General features: G+C 49.1%; 1 protein-coding gene and 1 long non-coding RNA gene across 3 annotated transcripts in view; one reads left to right on the plus strand and one right to left on the minus strand.

The window, feature by feature from the left end:
* RAB7A (RAB7A, member RAS oncogene family) overlaps positions 1-16,219 on the plus strand; it is a 70,359-nt gene extending 54,140 nt beyond the window's left edge. Inside the window, exons 3-6 of the mRNA XM_082345323.1 lie at positions 2,653-2,779; positions 10,196-10,414; positions 11,895-12,023; positions 14,829-16,219. Of these exons, the coding sequence (XP_082201449.1) occupies positions 2,653-2,779; positions 10,196-10,414; positions 11,895-12,023; positions 14,829-14,924 (571 nt within the window). The 3' untranslated portion in view covers positions 14,925-16,219. The remainder of the gene's footprint in view (positions 1-2,652; positions 2,780-10,195; positions 10,415-11,894; positions 12,024-14,828) is intronic.
* LOC309607129 lies at positions 3,269-10,188 on the minus strand. 2 transcript variants are annotated; one of them, XR_014232265.1, is made up of 3 exons: positions 9,327-10,188; positions 7,942-9,272; positions 3,269-6,418 (listed from the first exon to the last, which is right to left on the minus strand). It is a non-coding gene; the product is annotated as an uncharacterized lncRNA (long non-coding RNA). The 2 variants fall into 2 exon arrangements; XR_014232266.1 differs by lacking the exon at positions 3,269-6,418 and adding an exon at positions 6,427-7,016.
* Positions 16,220-20,130: the final 3,911 nt, after the last annotated feature.

Here is a 20,130-nt window from a genome sequence, read left to right on the forward strand (position 1 = left end):
TCAGGTAGTCCTTTGTGCCCCAATTTGGGCAAAAGGGTGGCTGTTTGAACTCAATTAATGATAGTTTCATGGGGGACTTCCCTGGTGGCACAGTGGTTAAGAGCCTGCCTGCCAGTGTAGGGGACACGGGTTCAAGCCCTCCCCGTGGCTCCGGGAAGATCCCACATGCCGCGGAGCAACTAAGCCCACAAGCCACAACTGCTGAAGCCCACGCGCCTAGAGCCTGTGCTCCACAACAAGAGAAGCCACCGCAATGAGAAGCCCGTGCACCGCAACGAAGAGTAGCCCCCGCTCGCCGCAACTAGAGAAAGCCCGTGCGCAGCAATGAAGACCCAGCGCGGCCAAAAATAAACAAGCAAACAAACAAATTTATTTAAAAAAAAAAAGAATCTGCCTGCCAATGTATGGGACACGGGTTCGATCCCTGGTCTGGGAGGATCCCACATGCCGTGGAGCAACTAAGCCCGTGTGTCACAACTACTGAGCCTGCGCTCTAGAGCCTGCAAGCCACAACTAGTGAGCCTGTGTGCCACAACTACTGAAGCCCGCGTGCCTAGAGCCCGTGCTCCACAACAAGAGAAGCCACTGCAATGAGAAGCCCGTGCACCACAACAAAGAGTAGCCCCTGCTCGCCGCAACTAGAGAAAGCCTGCGTGCAGCAACGAAGACCCAACGCAGCCAAAAACAAAGAAAATATATTTTAAAAAAAAAATTTCATGGAATCCCTTTCCCAAGCTGGTTAGACTAGGGAGCGCTGTTTATGTAGGCTTGTTGCCGTTGGCGCCATGTCCACGAGATGGAGGTTTGGGGTGCGCTGTGCAGCACACGCAGACCCCAGAGACACCAGGGGCTTGGTTCTGGACCGCCGCGACGAAGTGGGTATTGCAGTGAAGGGAGTCACGTGAACCTTTTGGTTTCCCAGGGCATATGAAAGTTATGTTTGCACTATACTGTAGTCTCTTAAGTGTACAATAGCCTTATGTCTAAAAACAGTGTACACACCTCAATTTAAATGCTTTTATGGCTAGAGAAATGCTAACCATCATCTCAGCTTTCAGGGAGTTGTAATATTTTTGCAGTAGTAACATCAGAATCACTGATCGTCATAACAAATATACTAATGAAGAAGTTTGAACTATTGCGAGAACTAACAAAATGTGACACAGACATGAAGTGAGCAAATGCCACTGGTGTCTGCTGGTGTCTGCAGAGACCGCACAGACACGAGGCTTTGGGCTCTGAGACAGCTTGCCCCAGGCTAGGTCGTGGCGCCGATATGACCATTACGGCCAGCTCGACACAGGGCTGCCACAGACCTTCAGTCTGTAAAAAGCGCAGCTTACGCAGAGCGCATTGAAGTGAGGTACGCCTGTGTCCTCCTCCTGCTGTGCCTGAGTCAGTAGAGCCTGGGACTGGAGAACTGGGTTTGGGTCTCAGATCTGCCGCTAACCGGGTAACTAACTAGTTCTTTCATCACTGTTAAGATTCAGGGGGTTACTTGGGGAGCTTTTCAGACTTGGCATCTGAAGTGACCCATGAAAACTCAGACTGGAGGCTACATATTTTTAAAAATAATATGATAATAAATGCAGGTGCACCTCCTTATTCCAAAGTTCTTTTTAAAAGGCAGTGCTTTTTCTACTGTGGCTGGCTGTTTTAATCACCCGAGGAGCCTTTTAACAATTAGCATTTGCCCAGACCAGTGGGTAGGACCTGGTTGGCAGTGCTTACATACACGCGCACTCATCTCTCTCTCCCCCTCCCCACCTCCCACTCACGTACATTCTCCTGGTGCCGCTGGTATGCTGTCAGGATTGAAAGTACTGCTTTTAGCCTGTGTTACCCAAACTTGCCTGATTACAGATTTCCTGTCTTTTCCCCCTGGAAATTCTGGTGCACGTGGCCGGGTGGAGAACACTGCCTTGGGCTGTTTGTATTTCCAGGTCCCCTCTACATGTGAAATGAATGTGTTCCTTTGTGAAAAGGAAGGTATTACTGGCTGTGAGGAAGGCTTGCGTTGTCTTCGGCCTGCCCTAACTACCTCATCACCAAAAAAAAAAAATCACACATTGTCTCTTGCTGAGTTTTCTTACTGGAAAATACCTCTGGAGGAGCATACTTTGAGGTAGATTCTGGTTTGGTGGAATATTGGTGCTTTTTTCTGCTTCAGATTTTAAACTTTGCAGCAGCAGGTTGGTTATAACTGGTGTAAATGTCTGCCCGGAGCCAGTGGCTTCCTCTGGCTATTATTTGCTTGGACTGAATAGCAACCACTCAATGGAGACACACCCAAGGCGGCAGAGATATTTTTGGACTAGTGGAGCGATCTTATTGCTGGGGCTTCTTTTAGAAGCAGAGTATTTGTTGGCATGCTTCTGGAAGGAGAGAAATAATAATACTAGGCTCTACCAACTATACCAGAACCTAGAAGCAGCTTTTCCAGATCTGGCCCGCATCTGTACCCTGTGTTTTTGTCCCAGGAGAAAGCATGTCGTCAGGCGAGTGAACTGGGAAGTTTTCCTCCTCTGATGGGGGTGGGCAGGGCCTTGTTCTCCTGCAGGACGGGCAGGTTCCTTCCGAGCTGCAGGCGTCAGAGTCAGTTTTCAGTGCCTTCCTAGTTGACTTATACTTGTGGTTTTTCTCCAATTTCAGAGTCGGTAAGACATCACTCATGAACCAGTATGTGAACAAGAAATTCAGTAATCAGTACAAAGCCACAATAGGAGCAGACTTTCTGACAAAGGAGGTGATGGTGGATGACAGACTAGTTACAATGCAGGTAAGCGCGCATGTCTCACCTTTGCCAGCCAAGCAAGCCTTGGTCATTCGTCTTTACCCCTTTTTCATGCCCAGGCATTTTCCCCTCCCTGTTCTTTAGATCTCACTATTATATTCATGGATAACTGGCTTACAGGTAGGATTGCCAGATAAAATGCAAGACATCAAGTATGTCCCAAATACTGTGTGAGACATACTAAACGTTTTTCATTTTTTTCCAGAGTTCAAATTTAACTGGACTTCCTGGTTTTTTTTGTTTGTTTGCTGTAAATTTGGCAACCTACAGGTTCCTGTCTTATGTCTCCAAAATGTGTAACTTGTCTCTTTTCTAATACCCTCGCCTAGTGCTTTAGGCCAAAAAAATCTTTGTGTCTCTCCTAGGTTCTTACAGCAGCTGTTAAATTAGTTTTTCTGGCTTCTTATAATCTGTCCTATCTGTAGCCCTTAAAGTTGTGTTTCTATTAAGCCAATGTGGTTTTTCATGTATCAGCTTAATCTGATTTCAAGGGCTTCCCTTTCAACAGTTAGGATAAAAACAGATTCCTTCACATGGCTCTTTAAAAGCCTTTGCATTCCGGCTACAAACTATTCTTCACTTTTTCATCTCCTGCCAGTCCTTCCAAATCAGGTGCTGCTCTTACAAAGCTGTAGTTGCACGTGTCTCTGCCTGCTAGGCCCTTTGGTCACGCAGCTGCACCCATCCTGAAGTCGTCAACTTTCAGCCCAGATGTTGTCTTTGGAAGCTCCCACCTCCACACCAGTTGTTCCTTACTTTCTCTGCTAAATCATGTCCTGGGGAGACTAAGACATGGGGGTCCTAGCGAGCACCGGGCTCGCTGAAATGTTTGGATGGTACAGGTTGCAGATAGTTTTTACATGTGTTGACCTCAAGCTGTCACATGCTCCCAGGGGAACTCAAACCTCCAGGATGGGGCTAATGTGGCTCCCCCATACCGCAGGCGTACACACAGAGGTGTTCAGTGTACAGCTGGAGGTGGGCAAAATAGGTCCAGGGGATTAAGAGGTACACACATCCAGTCACACAATAAATAAGTCCTGGGGAAGTAATGTATAGTCGGCAGTACTGTAATAGCTCTGTGCGATGACAGATGGTAGCTAGACATCGTGGTGGTCCTTTTGTAACTTACAACAATATAAAATCACAGTGTCGTACACTTGAAACTAATATAATATTGTAAGTCAGAGAGTATACTTTAATAGTAAGTGTGTGTGTGTGTAACTAAAGTTTGAATAAGCCAAGCTTGAGAGAAAAGGAAATTACCAGATAGCAGGAAAGAAGAGAGAACTGAAAGCTCATCATAATAAGCACAGGGGCTCCTGCCATGGTGATTTGTGAATTTATAACAGAGACTTGAGTTCTGTCTGTCATCAAGGACAAGAGGCGTGAACTGCACAAGGTGCGGGCCCAGAACTCAGAACCCCCTTGCACACATAGACACACACTCATCTAGGACCTTGGAAAGATGTGAAAACAGGACCCCAAACCTCAGCCCACGGAAGTGGCAAAGCTGGCATGTGGGGTGCAGGCTGGGGCTTTGCTGCTTGCTTCCTGGTTGGAGACTCCCAGCCCCACTGTGCCTGTGTGTGGATTCTCAGTTTCTGCTCTGCCAGGCACAGAGAGTTTAGTCTGGAGGATCTGACATAATCCTCTGTCACTCCTGGCAAAAACAAAGATAAGACCACCTTATAGGGACAGAGGATGAGCTCAAGGGGAAATAATGTCCTGCAGAAAATGCTCACAATGACTAGAGATTTCTTGGAATGGAAACCATAATGAAAGGGGGCACTATAAAAAATGAGGATATGGAAAGCTTAGTAGAACTTCAAGAAGTGAAAAAATAGTCACTGAAATAAACTGAACAGTTAAACCTCAGATTAAACACAGCTGAAGAAAACAGTAAACTTCAAGATTAAGCTGAGCAAATTACCTCAAGAGTAAACTCAAAACTGGAGTGCCAAAAATCAGAATCCTAAAAGCAACTGGAGAGAGAAGACAGGTTACAGATAAAGGAACAGCAGTTAGATGAGTTCTTGGCTGCAACAGAAAGCAGAAGGGAAATGGGATGTATTCAGGGTGCCAGGGTCAAATGCCACCTGAAGATTTCCCGTGTCCCGTAGCAGGAGAAGCAGATGGAGAGCCACGCTGTGGTTCTGACAGCCAGGTGGGCTGATGAGAAGCGAGACCCAGCCCCTCCTGGCTCAGGGGCCATTCTGATAGAGCCCCACAGGTACCATGGGCTCGGATCTTGGAGTTTCCTGGAGTCAACCCCATCTGGAGAAGCCAGGGCACCAAGCAGAGTCTGGAAAGGGTGGAAAAAAGAACATGGTCCTCAGATTGAAACAAAAGGCTGGCCCTTGTGCTCCTGCAGCCAGTTTAAAAGACTAGAATTAAATGAAAGCCATCATCTCCGGACAAAGACGTCATCATTATAGATCTTGAGGAATCCTCACCTATTTTTCACGGGCCTTTAGCAGCTTGCAAAAAAAGATAATTCAAATTAAGACAACAAGGCAAGAACCAGTGGAAACCCCCCTGGCAATTCAGAGTGGTCTTTGTATTTAAAGAAATCAGGCAATCTTGTGTATCTGTGGAGAAGAAACTAAGCAGGTGGTGTAGGTCAGTAGAACTTCTAAAAATGAAATACAATAACCACAGTTTGGAAATATAGAGAGTGTTTTTAGCAACAGATAGGATACACACCACAAGAGGGCTGAAAGGAAGAAAAATGGTGGGAAATGGGGAAAAGAGGTAAAAACAGGATTCAGTGAGTAGGTTGGACTTAGTCTCAGGCGAGCAAACAGGTGAAAGGTATTTGCTGAGGATTTTCCAGAACTGATGTGGCATCAAATCCACAGACTCAGGAGAAATAAAGAAGTCTAGAAAAATCCTACGGAAAAAAAATTCTTTTTTTTTTTTTTTTAAGATGAACTTGAAGGCAGCCAGAGGAAAAAGAATGACCTGGAGGAGCAGCGGTGAGGCTGACAGTGGGAATGGGCAGGCTGTGGGATGTGAGCTCGGGGCTTGTCGGCAGAGTGCTCCGACCCCCTGGAAATGCCCTCCTCCAAGAAGGAGAGCGAGCGCCTCCTTAGGCTCAGGGGCAGAAGCCCTGAGAGATACACTTCAGGCAGAAGTGGAAAGGTCTGAGATAAGATAGACTGAGATAAACTTAATTGTGCGTATGCATCTGTTTTTAGAATTATGACCCTAATATTAGGAGTATGTAGCTTCAAACTAGTACAAGGAAACCGGGATTGAAACTGTGTAATTTAATGTGTGGGGAAAGACTAGTGACTGTGGTGCGTTTTTAAAATTTCTTATATTGTTCAGGAAGAAGCTAGAAATCAATCGGTATTAAACATTAGATGGAGTCAAGTGTGCATGAAAAACCTAAAGGTAACTTATGAAGCCATAGTAATTTAAACAGTATGATATTGTCACAGAGATCCACAGATCAAGGGGACGGGGGGCACAGAAACAGGGCACACCTAGCTGGACGCTGGGTAGGTATAGGTGGCTTTGCAGAATGGGGAAAGGACAAGTCAGAGGACAAGTCATACTGTAAACGGCCCTGGGCCGGTGGCTTTCCATTTGGTGAGGAGTAGCCAGAGTGTTCAAGACCTGAATGGAAAAAGCACAAAATGAAAACCTGTAAAATGAAAATACAGTTTTTTTTGTTTTTTGTTTTAACTTTAGGCATTTAAAATAGAGAAAGCACAAATCATAAAAGGTTAAAGATTGATAGTAGACCACAGTAAACATCTGAATAACAAGATTCTAAGTAACAAACTACAGACTGGGAGAAACTGTTAATAATGCCTAATAGTATCCATTCGGCAGAATGACCTAGTGGATAACAGGCAACTCTCAGAAGAAACCACGTCCTGTGGCCTGACGTCAAGGAACTGCCAATTTAAAAGGCTGACAAAATCGAGTTTTGGCTAGAAGTAGAATATTCTCAAACTGTTGGTGGGAATATATCCGTGCAGCCTTTCGAATGGAGACTTCAGTTGGCTCTCCGCCGTCACACACACGCACCCCTGACAAGCAGCCACTCTGCCTCTGGGCTCGGAGCCGAGGAAACTGGGGGCCCGACGAGAAGTGAGGAGGAATGCTTACTGCAGCCTCTGTGCGGTCACGAGGAACTATGGATAACGTAGAGGACCAGGGGGCGATGGTGGTGTTTTAAGGCACCGGGATACTGTACAGCTGTTAACATCTGGAGAAAAAACAGCAAAAAGATGCAGAGGATCTTGTATGTAATTATGTTACATACACTGTCTCTGTGATACAGGTCTCAGGAGCCGCTTCTTGGGGGGGAAGGGAAGGAAGGCTGTGAGGAAGGGTTGACTCTCTTCCTGAAGAACTGGTGTAAAAACAGCAGTGTTAATAGTTGTCACCTTGGAGTTGTGGGTAGATAGATATATTGGGTGTATTTTGAAGGTAGAAAATAAAGTATTTCAGTTAAAATATTACAAATTTTGAAAGATCATAGCCACAAGACTACTTTTCTAAGTGTTAAATTAATTTTGGAAACTTGTTAAGAATAACCCTCAATTTTTCAACTTTTCTTTTTAATTCCTTACTTTGCCTTCTCATTATCTGAGTTCCAAATACCCATTTGGTTCCGCCAAGAGTCATAAAGTTCCTGTGTAATTCTGCTCTTGGGATCCTGTCCTAAAGAAGCAATCTGAAATACAGGGAAGACTCTCTGTGTTAAAGCTCATTACTGAGTTACTTATAATTATGGAAAATTGGCAGCAATATTTTTTTAAAACGAGTGAAGTGGTTTGCTGAGTCCGTGGGGCAGAGTAAGGATGTGGGCTGTCGCCGGGGAGGGTGCTGTGTGTTTCGTGGGGCAGAGAGGAGTGGCCTGTGCACTGAGATTGCAGCTGCGTGAGTGACCCTGCACCGCGGGCACCTAGAGAAGGACGTGTGCTCGTGACGACCTCTGGGTGGGAGGACGCCAAGAGTTTCGGGGCATTTTTTGGCTTTTGCTTTACTTACCCAGATGTTTACATGGTGACGATGTTATTTCTCTGCTGGGAACTTTTTTGTTGCTGTTGTCCAAGCCTATATTTAATTCTGTTTTTAATTTTTTTTTTCCTGTGTTTCTCTTTATAGAAGTAGTTGTCAGTTTTTACCTGCTGTGACGGAGTTCTTGATTCTCCCTCCACCTTGGTCTTCTTTTATGAGAGAAAAGGCTCTTTTCTCCACTCAGGGACACGCATTCAGGGTAGGACGTTGGACAGCAGGAGAGCACAGAGGTGACCCTCACAGGGTCCGGCTGCTGCCGCGCTGTCCACAGAGACTGTGCGTCCGCACGTGTGCCCTGCTGCTCGCGTGGGGCAGGCGGTGCTCGTCCCTGCCCACTGAGAGCAGGCAGAGTCTTCGGCTTTGTTTCTTTCGTTGCCCTTCAGCCTTATCATCACTTCTTCTGGTTCCCAGCGGCTGCTTCCTTCTGCGTAGTGTGAGCACCGCTGGGCCCCGCGTGGACATTACCACAGCCTCCTGACTCCACGCCTGCAGGCACGCTGAGCACCCGTGGCCACTAGGACGTGTCCTGTTCAGGAAGGTTCTTCCCAGAGTGCTTGGAGCACGCGGGGGCAGGGGTAGGCTGCCGTGGCCGGGCCCCTTGCGGCCAGAGCTGTGACCCGGAGTCTGGTCGCCTGTGGCGTCGTGTGCTGGTTGTGGAGGGCCCCATACGTCGGAAGAGAGGGCTGTGTGGGCCTTGCAGAGCTGCCCTCCTCGGAGGGTAACCTCTGGGCTGGGGTGGGCACTCTTTGCCCCGCACTGACGGGCGACCACAACAGCCCCCTTGCACGTGCACTGTCCTTGGCCCGTCTGTGAGCCAGAGTTTAGCCTGTGTAGTTGCACTGCTTTATGGGAACTTCTTTAAGGGGTTCTAATGCTGCCGTTCCCAGCTTTAGATATTTCCAGACAATATTTAAGTCCTGGCCCTGCGCCTGTCTGCCATGATGTTGTTTGAGCCCGTCCCCAAGGGAAAACCAACCTTCAGCATTTGCATGTTACGTTTCAGGGCTCCTTTTGGAGAACATTCTGGGAGGTTTTGTGGGGTTTAGAACATCATGAGCTTGGTAGTAGTAGAGAAATGCGACTCCCACGATACTGCCCTGTTCTGCTGGGTCATCCTCGTGTGTGTTCGCTCACTCTGCGCAAGCATCCCGTGTGCACTCTGTGCGGCGAGGCTCTTCCTACCTGAAGTGGAAGCTGTCTGTGGCCGCGGTGGGGTTGGCGTGTCCCCGAGTGCTGTGGGCTGCCTGGGAGGAGCTCAGCCCTCCTTCTGCAGACGCTGCTTCTGGAGGTGAAACTGTCGTGGCTCAGTCCACACTCCATGTTGGTCTAAGTCGCAGGCCTTCGGCTCATTGGCTGGTGCTTTGGACGTAAGGTTGAAATTTATTTGGGTTATGAGGATGGTCCAGATTCTCATGTTGCTCTGAAGCTAAGTGGTTTCCTGCAAACAGACAGTGGAGCCAAGAGGTGAAGACTACTGTCAGCTGGAAGTAACTGCGAACTGCTTTGGACCCCGGCACCGTGGCTCGCTGCGGGGGTGCGGCCATTCTGGAGAACACTAGTCCTCTCCAGGCAAACCAGGGGCCCTTTTGGAATCTGGGGCGTTGAGGAAATGCATCCTTGCTCTTGGACCTGGCGTGGCAGTGAATGGTGGGAAGTTCTTTGAGCTGAGCGCCTGGTGGTCCATTGATCAGAAGCGACCTGGATCTGTCCTCCATGGCGTGTTCTCACGTTGCTTGTCCCTTTATTTCTCTCCCCCTCTCTCCTTCCCGGCACCACCCCCCCCCTTTCTGGTACTTTTGTTTCCTTTGTCTCTTAATTAAGGTATAATATGAATAAAACATACTGGGGTTTTTGTAGGTCAACTTTATATATACAGTAAAATGCATACATTTGAATGTACAGTTTGGGAGTTCCCTGGTGGTGCAGTGGTTAGGACTCGGTGCTTTCACACTGCCGTGGCCTGGGTTCAGTCCCTGGTTGAGGAACTGAGATCCTGCAAGCCGCACGGCACGGCCAAAAGTAAAAATAAATGTCCAATTCAATGAATAATCACCTCCCTAGATGTCCATCACCCCCAGAAAGTTCCCAGGGTACATCAATCTTATGTTTACAGTGCAGATTTTACATAAACATCTACCCATGTGACCACCACCTGGATCAAGATGAACATTTCTCTAGCATCCGCCAGACTCACGGGACACGTCCACTCACATTGCTGTCGGGGTGCTCTGGACACTCGGGTGCTGAAGTCTGTTCCCTGATGAGTCCTGAAGTGCTTGTCTCTGGGAGGGCCCCTGGCGTCCTCCACACACCCCACTCCTGGCGCTCCGCCCCAAGGAACGACCGTTCTGTCTCTCGCAGATCTGGGACACGGCCGGGCAGGAGAGGTTCCAGTCTCTGGGTGTGGCCTTCTACAGAGGCGCGGACTGCTGCGTCCTGGTGTTCGACGTGACTGCCCCCAACACGTTCAAGACCCTCGACAGCTGGAGGGACGAGTTCCTCATCCAGGCCAGCCCCCGGGACCCTGAGAGCTTCCCCTTCGTCGTGCTGGGGAACAAGGTTGACCTCGAGAACAGACAAGTAAGCGCCAGCGACGCGGGGGATCGCCACCGGGGGGCTTGAGGACCTGAGAACCTGCCCTCGCTTGCGTTAGGGCTCCTGAGTCCCAGGAAGGGCCTTCTCGTAGAGGGGCAGCTAAGTTTTGGATGACAGGTGCTGTTTTTAGATTTGACTGGTAAAAAACGACGTGCCTCAGGGATCTACACCCCATGTCTCTGGCTGCGTGTGCCCCATGCGGGGGTGGGTGTGGGAGACAACTAACTAGCCACCTGCCCAGCCCTTGGAATGGGGCCTTGCTCCCTAACCTGTAAAGACCTACATCCTGGCTTCCCCGTGGAGAGGCGGGCAGCCAAAGTCTGCAGTGGTTGGTGTTCCCTTGGGAATTACGGCAACAAAGTAGGAAGTCCACCCCATGGAGCTGCCTGCAGCGGCCAGCCCTCTTGGCCCCGGTGAGTTGATTTGCCTTGAGGCCGTGGGATATTTTGGTCTTTCAGACGCAAAGGCAGACTTGCACTTAGTCTGGCTCATGCACTCTTAAATAGGGGATGCTTCCTGAGTCTGACGCTGTGTTCATCTGACGAGGGCACTCAGATGCCAGATGACAGTGCGTCCGGGGCTGTGGTGCCCAGGAGGAGCTTTCTAGCATTTTCCTCTCCTGTGAGAGCCCCCTGCTTCTGGGGTACCGTGTGAACTTGGAGGGTTCTGTGCTGAGCCCAGACTGGCTCTGGGGGTGCACTACCTCCCAGCCAGCTGCCTTTGGGGACCGGGGCCCAGGAGGCCAGTCCACACCCCCATGCTGCCCCTGCAGCTGTGACTTTGGGTCATTAGCACCTTTGCCTCTGAGCCTCGTTCCCTTTCTGCGCTGGGAAGGAGGGGATTCGGGTGTGACCTTCTCACGTGCTCTCTCAGCGCCTCAGGGGCCCCCCCTTGATCCCCGTGTGTACAGGACAGGAGATGCTTTGGCTTTGAGCAGAATTGCTCTAGGTTTCTTTCAAATAGCGTTGCTCTGGGGAATGTAGACTCTTAATCGTAGCTACATGTATTTCTGACCACTCATCTCTTTTTCTCCCTTTCCTAAGTGCCTTGGTCCTTCTCATGCCTGAAAATGGGCTAGGGTGGGGAAAGGTCAGGACATGGGAGGCAGGGTGAGGGCCTCGGGGCTCTGGTGCGTAGGTGTGTGGCCAGGTGAAGTGCCGTGAGCAGTAACAGAAGGGGCTGCAGAGCTTAAGACCAAGCTTCCAGGCCCGTCCTGCGCTGAGGGCCTCGAGGTCCCAGGAGGGACGGTTACTTCTTCCCAGGCCGGCGTCTTACTCCCTTCAGAAGCTGCTTCTAATCTTAGTGCAGCTGAGGGTCGGAAGCTGTGGGTGGTAGACGGGGTGCTTTGGCTCCTGGCTCTACTGTGTGTAGCCAGCGGGGTGACCGGGGCGGTGAGGGGGGACAGTCCTTCCCAGGTGGGATTCCCGCTGTTCCCTGCACACACATGCCCTGCCTCTTCTTCCAGGTGGCCACAAAGCGGGCACAGGCCTGGTGCTACAGCAAAAACAACATTCCCTACTTCGAGACCAGCGCCAAGGAGGCCATCAACGTGGAGCAGGCCTTCCAGACGATTGCCCGGAACGCGCTGAAGCAGGTGGGTGTCCGGCGGTGGTCTGGCTCCGTCCGGTGATGGACTGACCGCTGGGCCAGCCCCGGCCTGGCTGCCTTGGCCTTAATCCTCTTGCCTCGCTGACTCTTTTCCATGTAGCCAGAAACCCCCGTGTTTATCCGGGAAGGTAATGGCACGGTCTGCTAATAAGGCTGCCAGAAAGTCCACTCATTTGTGAATAACTTCAACCGTGCGGGGCAACAGAGACCTCTGCCGAGGTCTCCCTGGTCTGAGCAGCTGCGTTGTTCTTTCCTTTTGCAGCTCTCAGGTGGCCAGGCCACTACGTGGCCCTGGTCAGATTGGTCCTTCTATTTGAGGAGGGGATAAACTTGAATTCGAAACCCAGCTCTGCTGCCCATCATTGGATCTAGTTTTTTTTGTTTTTTTAAATAAATTTATCTATTTATTATTTATTTATTTATTTATGTATGGCTGTGTTGGGTCTTTGCTGCTGCGCTCGGACACTGTCTAATTGCAGCAAGTGGGGGCCCCTCACTGCAGTAGCTTCTGTTGGGAAGTGCGGGCTCTAGAGCGCAGGCTCAGTAGTTATGGCACACGGGCTTAGTTGCGCCGCAGTATGTGGGATCTTCCCGGACTAGGGCTCGAACCCGTGTCTGCTGCATTGGCAGGTGGATTCCCAACCATTGCACCACCACGGAAGTCCCGTTTGTTTTTTTTAATCATATCTGAGCTGTAAGAGACTGCGGGCTTTTGGGGCACTTGTGAAGATTAAATGAGATACACTGACTTTTGGAATTCTCCTAAATGATCCCCAGAAAGGTTAACCCAAAGCTCTAGGAATTGTATTCCTTGGATAAAGTTTTCCTACATTTTCTTTCTTACTTTGTTTTATTCAACTGTTCCCCCGAAATAACAGTGGCTTCTTGCTGGCAAGTGCCAGTTGAAGACTTTTTGACTCAGCAGCTCTGTTGGGGCCGGTGCATTGTGGCAGGTCCCAGCATTGTCAGTCGTCTGTAGTGGGCAGGTAAGGGCTGCAGTCGGAGGCAGGGGGCCTGTGGAAGCTGCAGAGGGCGGGGTGGTCCTGCAGCTCCTGGGCGCGGGTTTACAGAAGGCGCGCTTTTCGGCAGTCGGGGCACCTGGCCTGCGGGCTGTACAGGAGTCGCTTTTCACCAGTTCCCTGTTGGCTGGCATCACTGTTGGGAGTTTTTCTCTCTGAATATTGCTGTCCCTAGAGCCTCGTTATAGTGACGAGCTGGCATCTCGGGAGTGAGATTGTTAGATTGAAAGGTGTGTGTATTTTTGCGGGCAAGTGCCACCTGGCTTTCCCAGGGACAGTAGTAATCCTTCAGTTCCTGCCAGCACGCTGCGGGCCTCCCCCTGGAGCTCGGCTGACACTCTCCACGGCAGAGCCCATACGCAGCCCTCCCGCGGGACCCCACAGTGCTCAAGAGCGCTTTTGAATTGAACCTCACTTCACCTCTTACTGCAGTGGTTTTTTTCAATTCCTTTGGCCATAGAGTATTTTTCAGTTGAGTATCCAGTATTCACATACGTTGGGGTCTGTCCTGGCCGTCTGCGTGCTCCTTGCCTGGACCATCTTGATTTCGCCGCCTCTGCGTCTGACCCCTGATCAGGCAGGCCTCCCCTCACTAATTTTATCTTTTTTCTTGGCTATTTTTGGTTCATTTTATTCCAGGTACAACTTTTTCTTTCCTCACCCTCCCCCCAGATAAGACCTTAATTGAGATTCTGATTGGAATTGCAGTACAACCGTTGTATTAGTCTCTCTGGGTGCCTTAACAAATACCACAGACTGGGTGGCTAAAGCAACAGACTTTTATTTTCTCTCAGTTCTGGAGCCAGAAGTCCATAATCAGGGTGCCAGCAAATCCGATCTCCGGTGAGGACTCTCTGTTAAGACAGAAAGTAGCTAAGTGTGTGTGAAGGGCTGAGGGCATCAGATAGGGTCCGGGGTGGCTGCCGATGGTAGACTTTCTTCTGGGGGTGGCGGAAGTGTCCTGGAATCAGGGCGTCGTGGCGGCTGGCACTTTTGAATATACTGAACAACACGGCACACACACACTGCTGTATTCAGTAGAGCTTTTTAAAAAAATACGTAGTCCTAGAGGTTGTTACTTTTATAGCAATTGTGAATGGAATGATTTTTCCTAGAGAACTTCTGATGGATAGAACCAGTCCCTGCTTTCCCAAATCCTTGAACAGTTCCTGATGCGCAGGTGCTCAGTGTTTAAGTGACAAATTACTTTTCTGCATCAGGAAGTAGAAAGCTGCTCCTCACTGGAAACATGCTAATCCTCACTGGAAACATGCTAATCAGCGGAAGTCCCACTGAACTGACCCAGTCTGTGTCCTGTGATCCCCACAGACAGAGGGATCCGTCCTCGGCTGGGCTCTGCGTGTGCAGATTTGGAGATAAGAAAAGGAGGCTAGACCCTGAGTCCGGGAAGATGAGAGCAGATAGGGGGCTGGAGGATTGCCCAGGAACCCTGTGGAAATGCCGGCTCAGAGCGGCCAAATCCAGCCCACGGGAGCGTCTGCCTTCTTGTCAGGCGTTGGTAGAAGCCTCCGGAGCAGGCGGTGGCCCCCAGGCTGCCAGGCTGACGTCAACATGGAGGGCACGTCAGCCCTGTCCTGCCTGCTCCGTGTCACCTTGCCCCGTCTTCCGCTCACTTGGCCTTGAGCGCCTCTGCCAGGGCCCTCGCTTCACTGCTGGGCCTGCTCCGCGCCCATGCCCCCCATCTGCCCGGGCTGGGCTCGGGAGTCTCCCCGAGCCTGGACTGACCAGCCTGTCTGTCTCTCCCTGCCCAGGAAACGGAGGTGGAGCTGTACAATGAATTCCCTGAGCCCATCAAACTGGACAAGAACGACCGGGCCAAGGCCTCGGCGGAAAGCTGCAGCTGCTGAAGTGGCAGAGAGCAGAGCACAGAGTCCTTCGCGATCCAAGAACACACGTAGGCCTTCCACCATGAGCCCCTCTCCTCTCCACACCAACAGTCATCTCTCACATCCAGCTGCCAAAAGAACCCCCAAACACAGTCTCCCCTGCACACACACACACACCCCTGACACAGACTCACTCCACAGCCCAGGCCTGTGACGGCTCCATCGGGGTCCCTGCGTCAGCCCTCAGATGGCAGCAGGACGGGCCGGCTGCAGAAATCGTTCCGGTTTGGAGTCGGCCTCGGAGGCTGCTTCTTTTTGTCCACTGGAGAGAGAGAACTGTTTACAGTCAACCCGTGTCTAATTAGTTCTGTTTTTTTTAACTGTCTTGTGGTCTTTTTTACCCCCCCACCCCCGTGAAGGCTACCACTTGGGAAGGCGGGTGCCCTGCGCTTCATTACAGGCTCACACCCAGTCTGATAAGGCTGAGTTTTGTATGTATCTGTTAATGCTTGTTACTTTTAACTAATCAGACCTTTTTACAGTATCCATTTATTATGTAATGCTTCTTAGAAAAGAATCTTATAGTACATGTTAATATATGCAACCAATTAAAAGTGTATAAAATTAGTGTAAGAAATTCTTGGATTACGTGTTTAAGTCCTGTGATGCAGGCGTAGAGATGGAGGGTTGAAGCCTGTCTGGATCGCGGAGTGTTCAGCCACTCAGATTGCAGAAATCCAGCTGGAGGCAGTATTCTGTACAGTAGACACGAGAATCATGTACGCCTTTTAATCAAAGACTTAGGAGCCAAAAAGCTTTTCATCTCTCCAGGGGGAAAACTGTCTAGTTCCCTTCTGTATCTAAATTTTTCCAAGAGGTTGATTTGCATAATACCGTGGTGTGTGCAGTGGAGAAACGGCTGTTTCAGAAATATAAAACTCTGATTTTTCTTTTTTTTCTCTGCTCCACACTTGGAAACTCCCCTATTAGATCAGCATCCACGTACAAGAGGGAAAGGAAAAGGAAAATCCTACCAGACCTGTCCTAGTGACTTTACCTTTGTTCTGGAAGGCGCTCCTTTCGGGGCTGTGGCATCCTTAGGTGAGCAGACCGCCTCTCCTTCTTCCCAGTACAACCCGCCACGCCTTCCCCGTGTCCTGGGTGAGGAGCCAGGCGGCTGTGCCCCAGGACCCGCCCGCATTGTAGCTTGCTTCTCAGAGCACCTCCCTCTCTCCAGAGGCCTGCATTCTAGGGTGTGGGCCGAGTTCTTCTGTAAAGAGATGAACGTGATGCCAATAAAATGTAACAAGAACAAAGACCGTCTGTCTTCGCCCTGTCTTTTTTCCCTCTTCCAGACTCGGGCTCAGGAGAGACCCTGTTAGCTAATCACTGCCGCTGCTTTTTCTGGGCCCGCAGGCCTCTGAGGCAGAAAGGCCTTCTCCTCTCCAGCCCCGCAGTACCTGTCCCTGGCTTTTGTCTTTTGCATTTTTAATCACAGTATTGGTGGGGGGGGGACCCTGCATGGAGAGAGCATTGTCCCTTTAGAGGAGCAACCGCGAGCTGCTGGTGAACCATGGACCACCCACAGCCTGTGAGTGTGACTCGGCCTTTGTGCTGTCTTGTTTTTTGACTGGCGTGGTTGCTAATGCTGTGATGGTCGGCCATCACATAGTTCTGGATTTCTGATTTTTCACAGGACAGGAAGATCTGGCCGCATCAGCCCCATGTTCCAACATAGACAAGCAACAGCCGGGACTGAGTAGATGCCGCCCAGAACCAACTGTGGGAACTAGTCATGCTTCCCGCAGCAGGACAGTGTAGGCTTTGCAGACTTAGCCTTTGGATTCTACTTGGGTCCACTTCTCAAGCCCCTCAGTCGGTGTCTTTCCCCTGCTGCTCTTGGCTCGTACTTGACGTGTGAAAGTACCGTCCTCAGGAGCTCACCACCACAGTGCCGCCGCGGCTAGTGGGGCTCACCCCTTCTGGGGCCCTGCACCCTGGGCTGGGCTTGGTGCGGCTAGTGGGGCTCACCCCTTCTGGGGCCCTGCACCCTGGGCTGGGCTTGGTGGCTATGCTGTTTGGCCTCGAGAGGAGCAGCGTCCTTCCCAGCTGGCGGCCCAGTGCTGGGCCGTGCTGTGTGGACCAGGCTGCTGTTCTCAGACCGGGTCCCTTGGGTCCTAACCCTGAACATGACGTGGAAATGGACTTTGACCTCTGACCTCAACCATGCCCTAAAACTGATGATCATCCTTACACTGACCTGCTTTATTTTGAAATGAGCTTGAACATAACCTTGTGGCCCTGATCCCAACCGTAGCTAGCTGATTCGAAATTTGACTTTCAACCGACCTTGACTCTGTTCTCAGCTTCATCTTGTCACTGACAATCATCCTAAACATGGTCCCCCTTGAAATGACCTTGAATCTGACCCTCCTCCTGACCCTGTCATATTCCAACTTTGAAGTTAACACTGAACCCTACTTACCATGACAACCTTACTCCAGCCTGAGACTAATCCATGTAATGTTCTGTCAGCCCAATGTCTGGCTGACCTTGATCTCACCTTATTTACCTAAACTCTACACATACAGCTACACTTACCTAGATTTGGTTTCTCCACAGTACGAAGTAAGGCTGAGACTGAACTCTGCACTAATACAGCGTCTTTTCCCATAATCCTACTAAGAGTCAGCATCAGCACGTGCTTCTGAGAGAAACAAGTTTGCTCCAGCAAGCAGTAAGATTTGCTCTTGAGGAGAATGGGATTTGGAGTGTTTGCACTAATGCAAATTCTTTTCAGTAACACAGTTAAGTTCATTTGAATTTGCTGTGCCTCCCGGTAAGAATGTGAATTGCGACGAATGTGTGCTGCTGTGTTTACATTCATCTCACTTTGTTGTAACAAGAGGAAGTTACTTTTGAGAAGAATGGGAATGATTTGTTGCACGGATACAAATTCATCTCAGTAGTACTCCTCAGCTTGATCCAAACCCACTGTCGCCCTGTGAATGTGCATTGCTGTGCTTGCGTTCAGTTCACTCCAACAAGCTGTAAGGGGGGTCTGGGACTGACTTTGTTGCACTGATGGGACTTCTTATCAAAACCTCTATTCAGATTGGTCCTAATTTCTCCTACCTCTCAGTAAGAAAGTGCCTTTAGATGAAGGTGTGCTGCATTGCTTCCGTTCATGTTAGTTAACACTAACCAGCAATAAGGTTTTATCTGTGAGAAGAATGCCTGAGGCTGAGCTTGTCTGCACGTAGTGCTTTCCAGTAGCACTAGTTAGATGAACGTGCCCTAGAGCTGAATGTAGGTCCGTCATCATGGTTTATGCTGACCTGCAATGGTTGAGACTAAGCTTGCTTACAGTAATACGGATTCTCCCCATTACCACTAATTAGACTCATCCTAATTGGCTCAAGCTCTCAGCAAGAGCTTGCTGTTGAGGTGAAAGTATATTGCTGAGTATATTCATCTTGTTTCATTAATCCTGACCCAGTCCCTGATTCTCAGCCAGATACACTCTGAGGTTGAACCTCTTGCCTTGTCATGACCCTAAGATCTTCCTGGACTTCACAGTGATGTTGGCACTTCCTTGCCTTCCAAATGACCTGACCACATGATGTCCTAATTTTAGGTTGACTTCCTACTTTGCCTCAAACCAGATGTTTATCTTGAAACTGATCTTGAGCCTGACCCTGATCCAGTCTCTCACCCTATGGATATGTGTTCCTCGTGAACTGCCCTAATTTTTACCTTGTCCTGAACTTGACCCTGTGTCACACTTATGTTACAACCTTGGAATGACCCTCCCGATGCTGCACGTTAACCAAAGCCAGAGCTGAACTGGTCCTTGAATTTGATCATCTTGAAGTTGACCTTGAAATTGACCCTCACCCCTGATCCAGATCATGCTGCCAATGTCTCATATTGAGAAACTGATTTTAACCTTGAACTTCTCAAGTCCAATCTTGTCCTTCATACAGGATGTTCCTGACCATAATCCCCTTGAAGCAACCTTGGGTAAGCTTTCAAATTAACCTGGAACCTGACCTTGATCCAGTGTTCTGTGCCTCGCTCTTTTCAGCTTGATCTTGAACTTCACCTTGAACCTGTGCACTGAAAATCACCTGGCCTTAATCCTCCTTGAATTTCAAATAAGCAAGAACTTGACCTCACATTTGAAAGTGGCCCTGTACAACTCAACAACAAAAAAAAACCCAGTAGAAAAATGGGCAGAAGACCTTAATAGACATTTCTCCAAAGAAGACATACAGATGGCCTACAAGCACATGAAAAGATGCTCAATATCACTAATTATTAGAGAATGCAAATCAAAACTACAGTGAGGTACCACCTCCTACCAGTCAGAATGGCCATCATTAAGAAGTCTACAGGAATTCCCTGGTGGTCCAGTGGTTAGGACGCCATGCTTCAACTGCAAGGGGAACGGGGGTTCAATCCCTGGTCGGGGAACTAAGATCCTGCATGTGTGGGGGCAAAAAATAAAAAAAAAATTTAAAAAGAGAGCTGTTCTTAAAAAAAAAGTCTACAGATAACAAATGCTGGAGAGGGTGCAGAGAAAAGGGGACCCTCCTGCACTGTTCGTGGGAATGTAAGTTGGTGCAGCCACTATGGAGAACAGTATGGAGGTTCTTCAGAAAACTAAAAATTGAACTACCATATGAGCTGGCAATCCCACTCATGGGTGTATGTCCAGAGAAGACTCTAATTCAAAAAGATACACGCACCCCTATGTTCATTGCAGCACTGTTTACAATAGCCAAGACATGGAAACAACCTAAATATCCATCGACAAATATAGATAAAGAAGATGTGGTACATAAATACACTGGAATACTACTCAGCCATAAAAAAGAACACTCCAAAAAAGAACATTACGGGCCAGTATCTTTGAATATAGATGCAAAAATTCTCAACAGAACATTAGCAAACCGAATCCAACAACACATAAAAAAAGATCATACACCACGATCCCAAGTTTGAATCCAAGTGGGATTTATCCCAAGTTCACAAGGATGGTTCAACATTTGCAAAATCAATGTGATATACCACATTAACAAAAGAAAAGTCAAAAACCAAATGGTCATCTCAATAGATGCAGAAAAAGCATTTGACAAAATTCAGCATCCATTCATGATAAAACCTCTTACCAAACTGGAATAGAGGGAACATATCTCAACATAATAAAAGCCATTTATGACAA

The sequence above is a fragment of the Balaenoptera borealis genome (assembly GCF_965194805.1).
Source record: "Balaenoptera borealis genome assembly, chromosome: 12".
NCBI lineage: Eukaryota > Metazoa > Chordata > Mammalia > Artiodactyla > Balaenopteridae > Balaenoptera > Balaenoptera borealis.